At 28.7% G+C, this 14390-nt stretch overlaps 1 protein-coding gene across 1 annotated transcript; it reads left to right on the plus strand.

Moving 5' to 3' along the window:
• Positions 1–52: 52 nt before the first annotated feature.
• On the plus strand, positions 53–13913 carry LOC123293012 (uncharacterized protein DDB_G0283357-like). Its single transcript, XM_044873726.1, has 4 exons — positions 53–87; positions 11639–11715; positions 12522–12862; positions 13465–13913. Exons 1-4 carry the CDS (start codon positions 53–55, stop codon positions 13750–13752), a joined length of 741 nt encoding a protein of 246 aa, XP_044729661.1. The 3' UTR covers positions 13753–13913.
• The last annotated feature ends 477 nt before the right edge of the window (positions 13914–14390 follow it).

Raw genomic sequence — 14390 nt, forward strand, 5'->3', positions numbered from 1 at the left:
TCTTTACTCACGAGGGCACACATTAGATGCAAATTTTATAGTATGTATTAATATGGGATTACCAGTTATGTATGCGTGCCATGTAAGGTATATGTGTAATCTGACAGAGTAATCAACACTGTCTATACATGGTATTTCAACAATTAACTCAGTCAATTGTTTGTTTTCACTTATTGTTAATATATTTTTAAACACAGCTCTCAACTGTATAACAGTGTAAATGAATGTATTATTAAAATTATAATACCTTTATATAAAATAATAACCATTTTAGGATTCTGTATTCAAAAATAATCAAATCGCGGTGCTCCATGAAAAAATCGGGCTCGCTCGTTAGTTTGGTATTTATTTATAACTAATAACGCCAAAATGATTAAAATATTTTTATCAGTCACTTTTTTTCTAAAAAGACCTACTATTTCACCTTTCAATGGGGGCAGTAGAATTGATCACATTGTCTTCGCTTGGATAAAGAACCAAGTAACCGACACCACACACATCCACATCATAAATGTAGTTGTAAATTTGGATATAGTTAAATAAATAAATATTAACAAATAATGATGTGGGTGGCCTCTGTTATAGGCGTATATGTCAGAGAAACGGAGTCTAAACCCCATTATTATTATCTTATATATTTCAACGAGCAATTCTTGTATGTATATATTCATATATATCAACGATCTTGGAAATAGCTCCAACGATTTTCATGAAAATAAGTATGCTGGGGATTTTTGGTACGAAAAGTCGATCTGGCAAGGTATCATTTTTAAAAAACGTCGTTTTATCCGTCTTTTCATGAAAAACTGAAACATGCACTGCAAAATATGACTCTTCCTGATATCTATTGGTGTATATCGTAGTTAACAAAATAAAGTACATTACAGGGACATTCCAATTGGTATATGTGTGGAGTTTTAAGTGATAAAATTTGTGTTTTTTTAACTAAAAAAATACCGAACAAAGCTCGGTCATCCAGATTTTTATTATTATTTCACCTTTCCTTATCTGGTAAGCAACTTTTCTAGTTGGAAGATACTGCTGGTGTTCGGTTAAACTCACACTTGGCCATCAGAAAAAGAAAATAAATAAAGTATATTAATATTAGGTACTTTATATTAATATTAATATCAATAAAATAATATGATACTCATTATATATGTTTGGGAAAAAATTATATTTAGTGTTAATTTTGACATCTATGTACAATTAAGGCAATATACACAATACACTATATGGAGGTTGTACACCCAAAATTAAATGTTTTAAAATAATTTATATGCTATGCTAAAAGTACCTTTTGCTGCAATCATTTGATGTTGGCTGGATGTGCATGATAACAAAGGTCTGCAAAAAAATTTACTTAATACTAGATATGATACTTACCCTTGAATTGTCCATTTTTTTTGTCTTAGAAGCAAGTTTACCTTTTGGTTTTTGAAAAATTTTTTGCCGCTTGTAATAGTTATCACAAACTAATCAGGTGTCGTTAATTTATTGGGATATGATGAATTGACAATTTCCAGCGAGCTTCCGTCTTAAGTCACCATCCTTCCTATTATATTCATGAATTCTTCGAATTTTCCGATTGATTACCTGACGATTACTGATCGAATTTTGGAATATAAATAAAGTTAAAAATTGGTGTTTCCCATAATTGGAGGTGCTCTATTATGATAAACATTATTTTGATATTTATTAGCCCTTTATTAAGCATTTGTATGTGTAATGCTTTCGATAGACTTTTAGCCATTATATGGAGGTTTTATGCATTTTTTAAATGTATTTACTGACATTATATTTTTTCTTAAATATTACGATTTAATATGAAATGTTTTGTAATAGGTATATAATTTACAAAGTGGGCATTAATTTCTCTATGAGCGTCAAAAAAGGCGGTTCTTGGTAGTCCTGGTATTAGGACGGCTCATCAATTTATTATATTCTTTCATTTTATCGAATGAATTTCAATGCCTGAAATATATGAATTTGACTTCACAGCTTGCTTGCACATGGTGGATATGGAAGATAACTTAGTCTATTGAAACTAGGAGCCTAGGGTTTACAGAGAGTGAAAATGGTGGGACTTAGGAATTACTCCTCCAGGATTGATTGTATTTCACTAGAAGAATTGTTAAAATTACGAGACATGCATTATTATAATTTTAAAATAATGTTCATTGCAACTATCATTTAGCAGCATATAACTCGCATTTAACATTTGCATGTTTGGTAAAAAGAAGTACTCGTTCAACCATTGCTAGAGTGTACCTTTCAGATAAGTCCAAGATTTATTTTTACAGCTATTTATTTATGATAGAGGCCTTGGACTATGATGGGAATTAATTTTTTGTTATAAATTAAAAAATTTAAGTTAAGGTACTTCTCAAAATACAAGGTTTAATTTTAATGAACAACATTTTTTTTCTACAATTTTTGGTGGCTATACATTTGTCTAATTATGTTTTGTCAATGTTTTCAAACATATTAATGATATAATAATACCTATTTCTGTAATGTAATTAAAGTATTGCTACGTATAGTAAGTTAACCATATGGTAACTTTCTTGAATTTTCCGACAAAAAACAAAGATAATATGACATAACGGTTTGTCAATACACGAATACATTAAAGCTTTAATTGCGTATTTATAAATTACAGAGTGTAAAAGATACAATTCAATAACGTAAAAATCCTTACATAAGTAGTTAAAAAATAATTACTGGATATTTCTTGAGACAAGAAAATAAGTATTTGGATGTTAAAGAGATTTCTTATGAATATTTACTTGCTGCAAGAAAATATTTATTTTTATTTTAGTAGTAGTATTTTCGGGTGTACTTTCGCATAAATCCTTACACAATACTTGCCCATGCAAACATCAATTTCTAAAAAATTTCCCTCATATGTGTTTTGCAAGAAAAAATGTACGAATTAGGCTTTTAGATCTAAAGAATACAAACTAAACTCCCTACATGATATATGATCGGAGTTTCTATCACAGGTTGATCAAACTTAGGCGGCCCTATACAGATTTTCATCAAAAATAGCAAAAATGTTTATTTAAAAATAAATTTTTATAATATCAAAATATATACAACTAACTGTGCACTACCCACTTTTTTTTTTCGCTTCTGCATATCCCGAAGGAGTTACAGGTTTGTAATGTACATGTCATGCTCTTTTATTTGATACTCCACTTGGCTATATTTGAAAATATTCGGTTATTCATTTCCACTTTTTCGCTTCACCTTTCCGCCCCACAAAGGTTAAAAATAGATAAAAACAATCCTTGAAGCTAGTTGTATATCTTGTCAATATTTGAGCTGAGCTATGCACAACTTTTTAAGTTTTTGAAGCATATTTCAATCCCCATTTCAGTCTCTTACTCTACTATATTATGGATGTATTATACATCAAAATCTTCCTCTTGAATCACTCTATCTATTAAACAAATCGGAATAGGGACAGGCAGACGGAAGCGACTTTTTATTATTATACTACTATGTATTCATATATTACTTTTATGTAATAACACATTATATTTTGAAAATCTAAAATATTACCAATTTGATTTTCTGTGATCAATTATTGTTAATGCATCGGTTCATTCGTTTGAGGAATACAAGGAGACATATTATTGTAATAAAATTATGGCTAAAGCAATGGGCACCTTTTCTTAACAAATTGGATATATACAATGCATTGAACTGCGTTGCCACCAAAATGAATATTTTTTTTACAAACCAAAAACATTTTTGAGTACAGTTAAGAGTATTTTTGAACGGCTTTGAAAAATTTATAAATCTTTTCTTTTTTGTCCTAAAAAATTACAATTCTAGTTTCAATAGTTTCAGATCTCTATGACTGTTATAGCCAAACTTTTAGCCAGTTTTAAAACATCATAACGAAACGTTTTGAGATTTTGACACTCAAATCTGATTTTACAAGAAATATATATAAATTTTTAATAAATCTAATTTATGTTGTTAATGAAAGCAAAGTCAGTAAAATCAATTCTTTTATAGTAAAAATTTATAATAATTTAAGAAAATGGGTTGGTTTCTTTTAGATAGAGTAGTAGTTATGGAATATAGAATATTGATGACTTTATAGTGGATAATCATTTACCGATGTGAATTCATATACCTTTACTAGAAATTATAGTTTTATTTATGTACGCCGTATATTGTTCAATTCCATTGTAAAAATAAATGAGACGTATCGGCTTTTAAAGAGAATGATCAATTTGAAAATCTAGAAAATTCTTGGAGTTTTTTAGAGTTCTGCCCGACTGATTAAGAATGTATAAGCATAGTAGAAGGCACACAAATTTAAAAATATATTTATTTTCAATTTTGATGGTACATTATGCTATAATTTGACGATATAAGACGAAAAGTAAGAATACCATTTTTCGATATCTGGAGTAATTTTCAGAATATCAAACATTGAAAATTTTGTTTAATTATTTAACTTTCAATATTTCGAAAACCAAGGCAGATATTGAAAATTTTTATTCTTATTTTACGCTTACATTCCTGAAGTTATAAAAAAAAATTCATCATCAAAGTTGAAAATAAGATACAAATAATTTCAACCCTAAATCTAAAATTGCCTTGGTGCTCGTATACCTTAAGATATTTTCATATTTCTCGAAACAACTATTTCCAGATAGTCGACATTTTATCTGTATTGTTTGTAGTAACAGAGTCCATCTTCACCAACAATAAAGGTATATAATAATTTAGGTCTCCCATTTGTAACGCTTAAAAATATTGATGCTACGACTAAATTTTGGTTGATATAGGTGTTCATCTAATTAATTCATATTTGTTTGTCCGCCTGTCTGTCCGTCTGTAAACACGATAACAATCTGAGATAAGTATAAGTAGTAAGAGATATCAATCTGAAATCAAGTCCTTTCAAAATCAGTTCAACCTTTTCAGAGTTGATCTGATGACAGATAAAGCAGATAGACAAAAATTTTAAAAATTATTTTTATTATATTTGGTATAAGTATCAAATATAAATAAACTATTTAATACACTTTAAAAAGCTGTTATTTGAGCATTATAAACAAGTGCTTGTAATTTTATTGTAAAGATAATTCATTTTGAATAAATGAAATGACAATTTAACTAGGTAAAATATTACATTTGTTTACAGTTGTCTCCAAGAACTTGAAGTGATTAATTATGAATATTTTATTAATAGCATATTATAATATTCTTTTCATGGCAATATCGTAAAGAAAATATATAATAGTGATACGAACTTTGTCATCAGAATTACCATTTGGACAAAACTATTATTGAATCAGATACAGCTATTAGAGCATTGCAATAGGTATGATGATTAAATTTTTTTTAATGACTTTGGGTGAAGAATTCTTACTGCATGGACAGATAAGTGAAGTTGGTTTTTGTAAATCTTTAGAAATGCAAACATGAACGTTTAAAATTTTTAATTAAACAAAGAGAAAGATATAGATTAGTGACGTCATTGCACGGTATCACCATAGAGTTTACATATAAAACTCGGCTTTCCTTGAAAGAGGCGGGTACAACAATCTTTGAAAAAATGTTCTTTGTAAAAAAATAAACAACTTTTGTAAGAAAATTTTCTTCGTAAACATCATTGTTTTCTCGTGAGAGGCAAATTAGAGCAAAACTTTGGTGTAGGTTATGTTAGGTTATATTGGCTGTCCACGAAGGACACACTTAGGCTATACAACCCATTGTGATAATTTCATTTATCAGCTCCTCAATTTCAGAGCCTCAGTGCACCTCTTTCATGCATATACCATGCACTACACCAGTAAAAATTATTAAATTAATTATGTTGCGACGGCGGGAATCGTACCCGCTACCCTAAGCATACCGCTAACGGAATTGGTTACGCCTTAACCAACTGAGTTAAAAGGGTGACCAAATTTTGGTGTACCTTTTTTACAAAAACTATAAAAGATACAAAGATGATAATTTGTAGATAGCTTCAATTACTGAGCCTTATAAAAAATCACGAGAGAACAAAGTTGTTTCGAAAATTTTTTTCAAACAAAAGTTGTTTATTATTTTATAAGGATCATTTTTTACATTTAAACATTTGTTCTATCTATAACAGAAGCAAAACTCAAAATTTTAACATTTCTGAAAACAATTCAAACTTTTCAAGCATCATATTTCAAAAACTACACCTTAAGTAATAGACATACGGAGCGGTAGGTAGGCTTCAATTGTTTCAAATTTAATATCCTTTTAATATAAAAGTAGCAACAAATGTCAAAAGCTCATAGTTTTTAAATTGAACGACAAAAACAGATTAAAGCCCGAAAATTTTGAAGTTTTTCGCGGATTATGCAGATAGCGCAACTTTTTTTTGCTTGCAAAACGTAGTTTCACACTCCCGCAAAGGGTTCAAATAACATACCAAACAAGTGAAAACAAACAATTGACTAAGTTAATTGTTGAAATACCATGTATAGACAGTGTTGGTTACTATATCACATTACACATAGATAGATACATGTCACACATACATAACTGATAATCCCATATTAATACATACTTTAAAATCTGCATTTAATGTGTGCCCTCGTGAGTAAAGAGTGATGTTTACAAAAAAATGTTTCAAACAAAAGTTGTTTATTTTTTTTTATAAAGAGCATTTATTAGATTTAAACATTTGTTCCATCTCTAACGGTTTAGAAGATGAATCCTACGGACCCAAGACCCAATTGACTTAAGTTGCTCATTTACGAGCTCGACCTCACTTTTATGCCCTGAGTGTGCTATAAAAACTTCGCTTGATAATTTTTTTCGGACCGACGGACGGACGGACAACCGAAAATGGACTAATTACATGTTTCTATGAACACCTGTACCAAAAATTTTTTTCATTGCATCAATATTTTTAAGCGTTACAAACTTGGGACTAAACTTAATATACTATGTATATTTCATGTATACATGGTATAAAAAGCAGCTGTACGATTTTAGTTGTTTGCGATTTTAGTTTTTTTTTTTTTTCTGTAAGATTTAACCGACGTATACAGTGAGTAGAAAAGTATATAAATTTTCTGCTTATGATATCGTTTTATTCAGATCAACGTGAAAAAGATTAGTCAACTGATTAAATTCCTGATTTCACAATATAATACGATATAATTTCTTATAGTAAATTGTACAGATTTTCAACTATATAATAAATAATATTGAATATTCCTTTACACAATGTCATGTTAATATCAAATTATTATAAATGTATAAAGTTTTTTTATTATTATCTATTATTTGACAAAGCATTGATTTTTATTTCACAACATATGGTAAAATATTGTATAGTCTGATTATTTTAACAAATATTTTCTTATTCTTAGAAGAGAAAATCGATTGAGAATTTGTTATTGATATGTTAATTAATTTTGGTTTTAGTAAATAGTAATTACATTTAATGAATTTGAAGTAATTAATGCATTAATATTAAAAACTTAAGTAGTTGCACAATAGTATAATTCCATACTTGGTTGATTAAAATTGGATATAATTTGTATATGATAGAGCAAAATTCAATTTTTTGGAATTTGATGACGTCATAAAGATAAAAAATCGATTATTTTCATAATACACCCAAATTTTATACCATCTGAATAAACTTGTTTTGAAACTCACTTACTTTAGGATAAACTTTTTATTTTTAATGTTAGATTTTACCAAACTGACAAAATTTTTGTGGGTAGGTTAAAAATGACCACAAATTTAAAAATTATGGCTCAAATTTATTATAATTTCATACTTGGTTTATTAAAATTGGATATACAGTGGACCCGCGATAATCCGACAAACGTTTTGCAAGGTAATGTCGAATTATCGAATTTGTCGGACTATAGAGTACTGCCACAAATCTCCTTGTAATCCGGAACTTTTTGAAAAAGAATGCCTTGTAATCCGACAAATTACATATCAAAGTGATTAAGATTTTCTAATTTCAGCCACGAAGAATTCATGTATTTATAAGAAATCTGCATTGTAATTACCGTTATAGTTATGTCGGACTACAAGGTGTGCCGGATTAGACAGGGGCCGGATTACTGCGGGTGTACTGTAATTTGGATGTGATAGAGCAAAATTAAATTTTTTTGATTTTGATGACGTCAGAAAGCTCAAAAAATTTATTATTTCCATAATGCATCCAAATTTTATCTGAGAAAATATTACACTTTTCTTTATATTTTTCGGGAGCATTATTAAATTTCGGGTTAAAAGGTTAAATGTTTCTCGGGAACGTGGTTGAGAAAAAATTACTATTGAACAGTTTTGTTGTAAGATACTATGATTTCTTAATATCCATATTACGGTATCGCATAGCGTGCTTCCACACTTGGTGTTTACTCAGCAAAATGATTTTCCTAATAAATGATAGTTTTGGCTCTGATTTCTTACTTACCAAATTTAGACTAAGTATGACTTATGATTTTCTAGAAATGACTAGACGTATACAAAGTTGCAATTTGCGTCATTTTTTCCTCGAAACCACAAATTGTAAGAAGGGGAGGGGAGTCATTTTAATACACATGTTAATAAATACAAATATATCTATTACCAGTTTTTCGGTTCGCTACGCTAATGGTTTTTTTAACAGATTTATTTCTAAAGTAATATTTTTAAGTATACGTAACTATTAATATTATTTTTATAATAAATATTAAAAGTTTTTTATAATAATTTTTAAAAAAAATTAAGAAGTGTTGAAATACGTATACAAACTGCTTACATCATTTCGTTAAAATTTGTTTTGTAAATTTAGTATTATTAAAATTCTTGTAGGAACATAATATAATAATTTAGCATATTGTTTATTATTAGTTTTGTTATAATAATTACCAAATTGTTAATAATTATACTTAATAATTAAAATTATTGTATTAATTGTCAATTAATTAAATGTACAAAATATGTTATACCGTTTATTATTTTTAATTTTGGTAAGTTTTTCATTTTAATTTTCGGTACATAATTATACAGGGTGTTAGAAAAGTACTGGAACATGAGAATAAATATTGTCTAGCCAGTTTTCGAAAAATATATTCAATAAAATAAATTATTCCTTTTATCAAACAGAGACAGACCAATTATGTACTTTAAAAATTTTCCTCTATCTCTCTTTCTATTATTAGAACTTATTACAAAACTTGTCCATACAAGAATAGATCGAATTTTACCTAAATTCAATTTCTGACGAATCCGTTAAGTTATCCAAAAAGTTGTTGATTTTGTTTTGAGAAGTAATTAACTAATTTAAAGTTTTATTGCTCTATCTGTTATCAGTTAAAAGTTAGAGTTCACTTTTGAGAGACCTTAAAAGTCAAGGTTAGAAATTACCCTCCACAACATTTGTATGAAACTTATTTTTTCTAAGAACATTATTTTCGAACTTTGCCTGTGATTCTGGAATTTTTCTAACACCTTTTATAAAAGTCAGCGTTCTACAATGATGAACTCTTACTTTATGTATCATTTCGTCAAGTTCATAATTCATCATATAATAATCTCCCCGCAAATTTTCAGAATTCATTTATACTAGATATAAAAAAAATCATGCCTTTTACTGAAGGTTGCTACTCTACTCGTATATAACTTAAATATGTTTTAAAAAAATATATAGTCGAATTTGATGAATTTTTTGTTGAATTTGAACTTTTATAATTATGTAATTAATAAATTTTTTAAAATAATAGTTGATGAAATACGAGAAAACGAATTATGTGGGCTACTTTACTTTGAGTGAGCGAAAGCGTAAGATTACTATATATTATAAATTTGAAAGAAAGATTGTTTGTTTGTTTGTTTGTTTCGCGAACGCTTTCACGCAAAAATTATTTAATGGATTTGAATGAAACTCTATAATAATATAGCTCATACATCAGAATAACACATGAGCATTAATTTATCAAGATACATTAAAAAATTTAAATTTAATCTGACATTGTACTGCGCTATCTATGAGCATCATTTTGAACCATACATTAAAGATTTAAGATAGTAAACGAAATACAATTCATGGCCATCTTTTCTGATATACTCACTGAATTATGACCAATTGAAAACTGTAAATATATGTAAAACAATCGCTACCCCCATTTCGGGTAGCCTTGAAGAGAGACAAGTGAGAGCAAGGAAGGTGAAGGTTATAGCGCGGTGGTCTTTACCAGTCTTTACTTTACTAAACCCAGCAAAGCGGGTGGATATCAAGCTAGTATTGTATGATTGTATTCTATATTTTTATTTTGAAAGCTTCTTTACCCAAAAATGGGAAAGGTGGCAAATTTGTCAACCAAAGCTTGATAGATCTTACCTTATCTTGAACACTCGTTGAACGAAAAATAATTATTGCGTTGTATATTTTAACAGCGGAAACGAGTAGGTACTAATCAATTATAAAGTTTTGAAATAATTTTTGTCAAACTATATTTTGAAAAAATGACTAAATATTTAAATTAATTTATTTCTTACGTCTATGGAATTACACGTGAAATCTAATAAAATTATTTATCATTTTTTTTACTATTTTTGTTCGAAAATTTATCATCGAAAAATGAAAAGTCTTTGAACTTTTGTTTTTAATTTTATGCGAAGAATTACACTATGAATTTTTTTCTCAATATTATTCATTTTAAAAATGCTAATCATTTCATACAAAAAGGTTTATTATTTTTAAAAAGCTGCTTCAAAAGCCAAAGTTGGATTTTAAATCAGAAAATCCCAGTGTCAGGGTATTAGTTGATTATATATGGTCGCGGAGAGCGGTGTGATATATTATATTTAAGGGATACTCTAATTTACGCTTCATTTATTAGATTTTTATATAAGTGATTTTTAATGTGAAATCAGTCACTAATCCGTGTCGTGAATTTTTTTGTTTTAAATTTATTGATTTGTATCAGTTTTTTATGTAATAAATATTTCAAAAATTTATTGTATATAATCATTAAATATCTAATAAAAGTATGTCTTATAACATACTAGCTGTCAACCACCCCCTTCGACAGGTAACTGTTAAATAATGTTTATGCAAAATTTGAAGTAGATTGGACCAAGGAATCACGTTGTCCCATACAAACTTTCCCTCCTTTTTCACCCCCTCAAAATTAGAATTTCGAAAAATTTCATCTTTCTTACCGGACGCCTACGTCGTACAAAGAACACACCCTCCAAGTTTCAGGTCTCTAGCATCAGTGGTTTAGGCTGTGTTTTGATCCGTCAGTCAGTCAGTCATTCGGGACAAAGTAGTTTATATGTATAGATATAGGTATTTCTAAACAAAAAAGTCTCCAATTTTAGGCCATACGAAGCTTTTATTTTACGATATTATAGATATCTATTAATCTTCCCGACTCTTCCATATTATTATCATACAACTATGGAAAAAGAATAAATAGTCGAGCGGAGTTATTAATAATAATCCTAGTTTTTTACATAGCTAACCTTTTGAAATTGTCTTCAAACAAAAATAACCGCATTGAAGTCCCTTATTCCGATTCCGTTTTAAGATGTTAAAGCTTCTGCTTTTTTGTCTCACTGTCAATGGCCGGCTTTACTATTGATTAGTGGCTATTTTAAAAACATGTGTAATAAGCCATATATATATTTTTTATTTTCAGTGCTTTTCCATAATCGTTGAAAATTTTTCAACTGTATCTCAGTTTCCAACTGGTAAGTTTATTTCACATACCGATTTTATTGGATATTTGGACAAAACATGGGCATTTTCTCAATAAGAATTTGTGAAGTGAAAACTTATTTAGCCGCATTGAGTGATTTTATTAAAGTTGTTTTTTAGTAGGGGTTAAAACTTTAGTTTGGTGATTCACCATGATTTAGGTCGTGACTTAGGATACGACATGTTGCTTTTTATTATTTATAACAGTTTTTTTTTTTTTAAATCCATTGTATATCTTAAACATATTTAACTTCCGTATGTTTACAGCCGCAAAACTCGAAAGTAGTCGATAGATTTACTTAATATTTTAACAGAGCTTTACACCAAAGAGTGTTTATTCATACTTTAAGAAAGTCATATTAATGTTAAATGTAGTTCTACTATTTTTATTTACACCTCTAATAATTAAAAACAGACAAAGTCACAGCGAAACGTGGCGGAGTTCTGTTAGTATAGTTAATAATTTAAATGTTCAAATAATAAAATTTTAATTATTCATTATAATTAATTTAAAAATTAAAAAAAAAAAACACAGTTATTCCAAGGTTTTAAGTTTTTTACTTCTATCAGCAATCCCCGTTTTTACTTTTATCAGCAGACTGCCTATCATTTTTAAATTATATTCGAACCCATGTAAAAGAGGTTATCAAGAACAAGCAAGTTTTAAAAGATATCTGTTTTTCCAAAAATAAATAATGAGCCCATTAAATCAGATCAATAAAAAAAGGAACTATTCTGATAATTTGGAAGCCTCGTTTGTAATGCAGGAAATAATAATCGTCTCTTATTTTCGGCACAGTATTTCAGGATCATGCAGCTTTAGCATCTACATTAAGCGTTTCATCACCTAAAAAAACTAATATTGAAGAACATAATGGTGGGAAAAACAATGACCTAAAGAATGCTCATCACTCTGGTAAAACAGCGAAGCATGATTCATCCAAACATGATGAAACTTCAGCTAAAAAAGGACAAACAACTCATACACACAAAACCACCGAAGATGAAGAAAAATCTGGGAAAAAACATTCCAGTCATGACTCTGCAAATCATTCAAAACACCACCATAATGCCAATCACGAAAAACATCAGGGCAAATATAGCGACGGGCATAAAGCAAAAAAAACTAATTTGTTAAAAGTAAGTTGTAAAACAGATTAATTATCAGAAGCTCTTTTTTAATGGCCTATAACAAAATATTTTTTAACTTTAACCTGCCGTTAACTATAGAAAAATTATCTTGTATAATTTTGAAAGTAAAAAATATATATCTTATTTCGACTAACATAAGGTACTTTCAAAAAACAATTGACCCTAGGTAGACATATCGTACAGATTTAAAACTTCTGAACAATACACTTTGAAAGTGTCGGGTTTAACAGGTGAGCAAAGGAGCATTTTCTCTCTGGGTCACACCAGAGAATTACAAAAAAATGTGAATATACTTGGTATAAAAACGAATAGTGCTCAATCAGTACGGTCAGTGCTCAATAAATTGATTTAAAATATTTTCTACGCACTAATTTCTTCAAGCTTACCCATTACTTTCGATAAAAACTAGAGAGTAGAGCACAAAATTCGATGGGGGGGGAGGCCTGAAACTATAGTTTCAGGAACCCCAATGAGATTTTGCCCCATGAGCTTTTTTCTTTAAATTCGCCACTGCACTTTGGCCTGTTATTGCTATTAAAATAGTACCCGTATAACCATAAGATAATTGAAATAAAAATATTCGCTTTCAGGGCTATCGACAGCAATATCATAAACATGAACGCAAAAACCACGATAGTTTTTGGAATAATGGCGAAAAGAAAGGTAATTATGAAAAATTTGGCAGTGCACATCATAAGAAACACGGTGAATTTCGAAAAAAATCAGCGAAGCATACGAAAGGTGAAAAAGGTGAAAGTAATTCTTACGCTAATAAAAAGACGTATAAAATTGAAAAGCCGGCCCATAATCATGATGGAAAACAACACTTGAAGTTGGGAAATTTACAACCACATTCTGGAACAGTTATAAAAAAATAATTTTCTGTATACCAAATGGAGCTCCTTATGAGTCAGCTGGCCGGGAAGCCCTCTTTATGGATGCTCGAATTTTCTTCCAATAGGATAGAATTAGTTTTTATTCAATGTACCTTATTTTTATAATTTTACATTTATAAATTCCAATAAAAGAGTTATAACAGTCGTTTCATTTTACCTTATACATACAAATGGTCCGAAAAAGTAAGTTTTTTTGAGAAACAAAGTGGTTGGATTTAAAAATTTACGTAAGTATCAGTGCATTAATTTACAAGATCGATTAAAAGTCAACCATAGTTACACCAAGCGAAATAAAATAATAATAATTGATAATAAATAAATAAATTCTTGAAAATCAATACCGAGATTAAATATATTCTTTGTAATTTGATAAAACGAATTCAATTTAAATATTAAGTTTCAAAACTCAAAATTTGAAAATTTATTTTTATCTTTTTGAAGGACCGTACACAAAGCTCTTTAGAATTTTAATGAGTTTCTACCTTCTGACTCAATTACACCAAAAAAACAAATAAAAACCTTGGTTAGGTTAAGTTAGGTTAAATTGGTTGTCCATGAGGGACATAATTAAAGTCTATTAAAGCAGGGACATGAAAATTAAAAAAAATAACTTCTTGCTT

This window comes from Chrysoperla carnea, chromosome 2 (genome assembly GCF_905475395.1).
Source record: "Chrysoperla carnea chromosome 2, inChrCarn1.1, whole genome shotgun sequence".
In the NCBI taxonomy this organism is placed as follows: Eukaryota; Metazoa; Arthropoda; class Insecta; order Neuroptera; family Chrysopidae; genus Chrysoperla; species Chrysoperla carnea.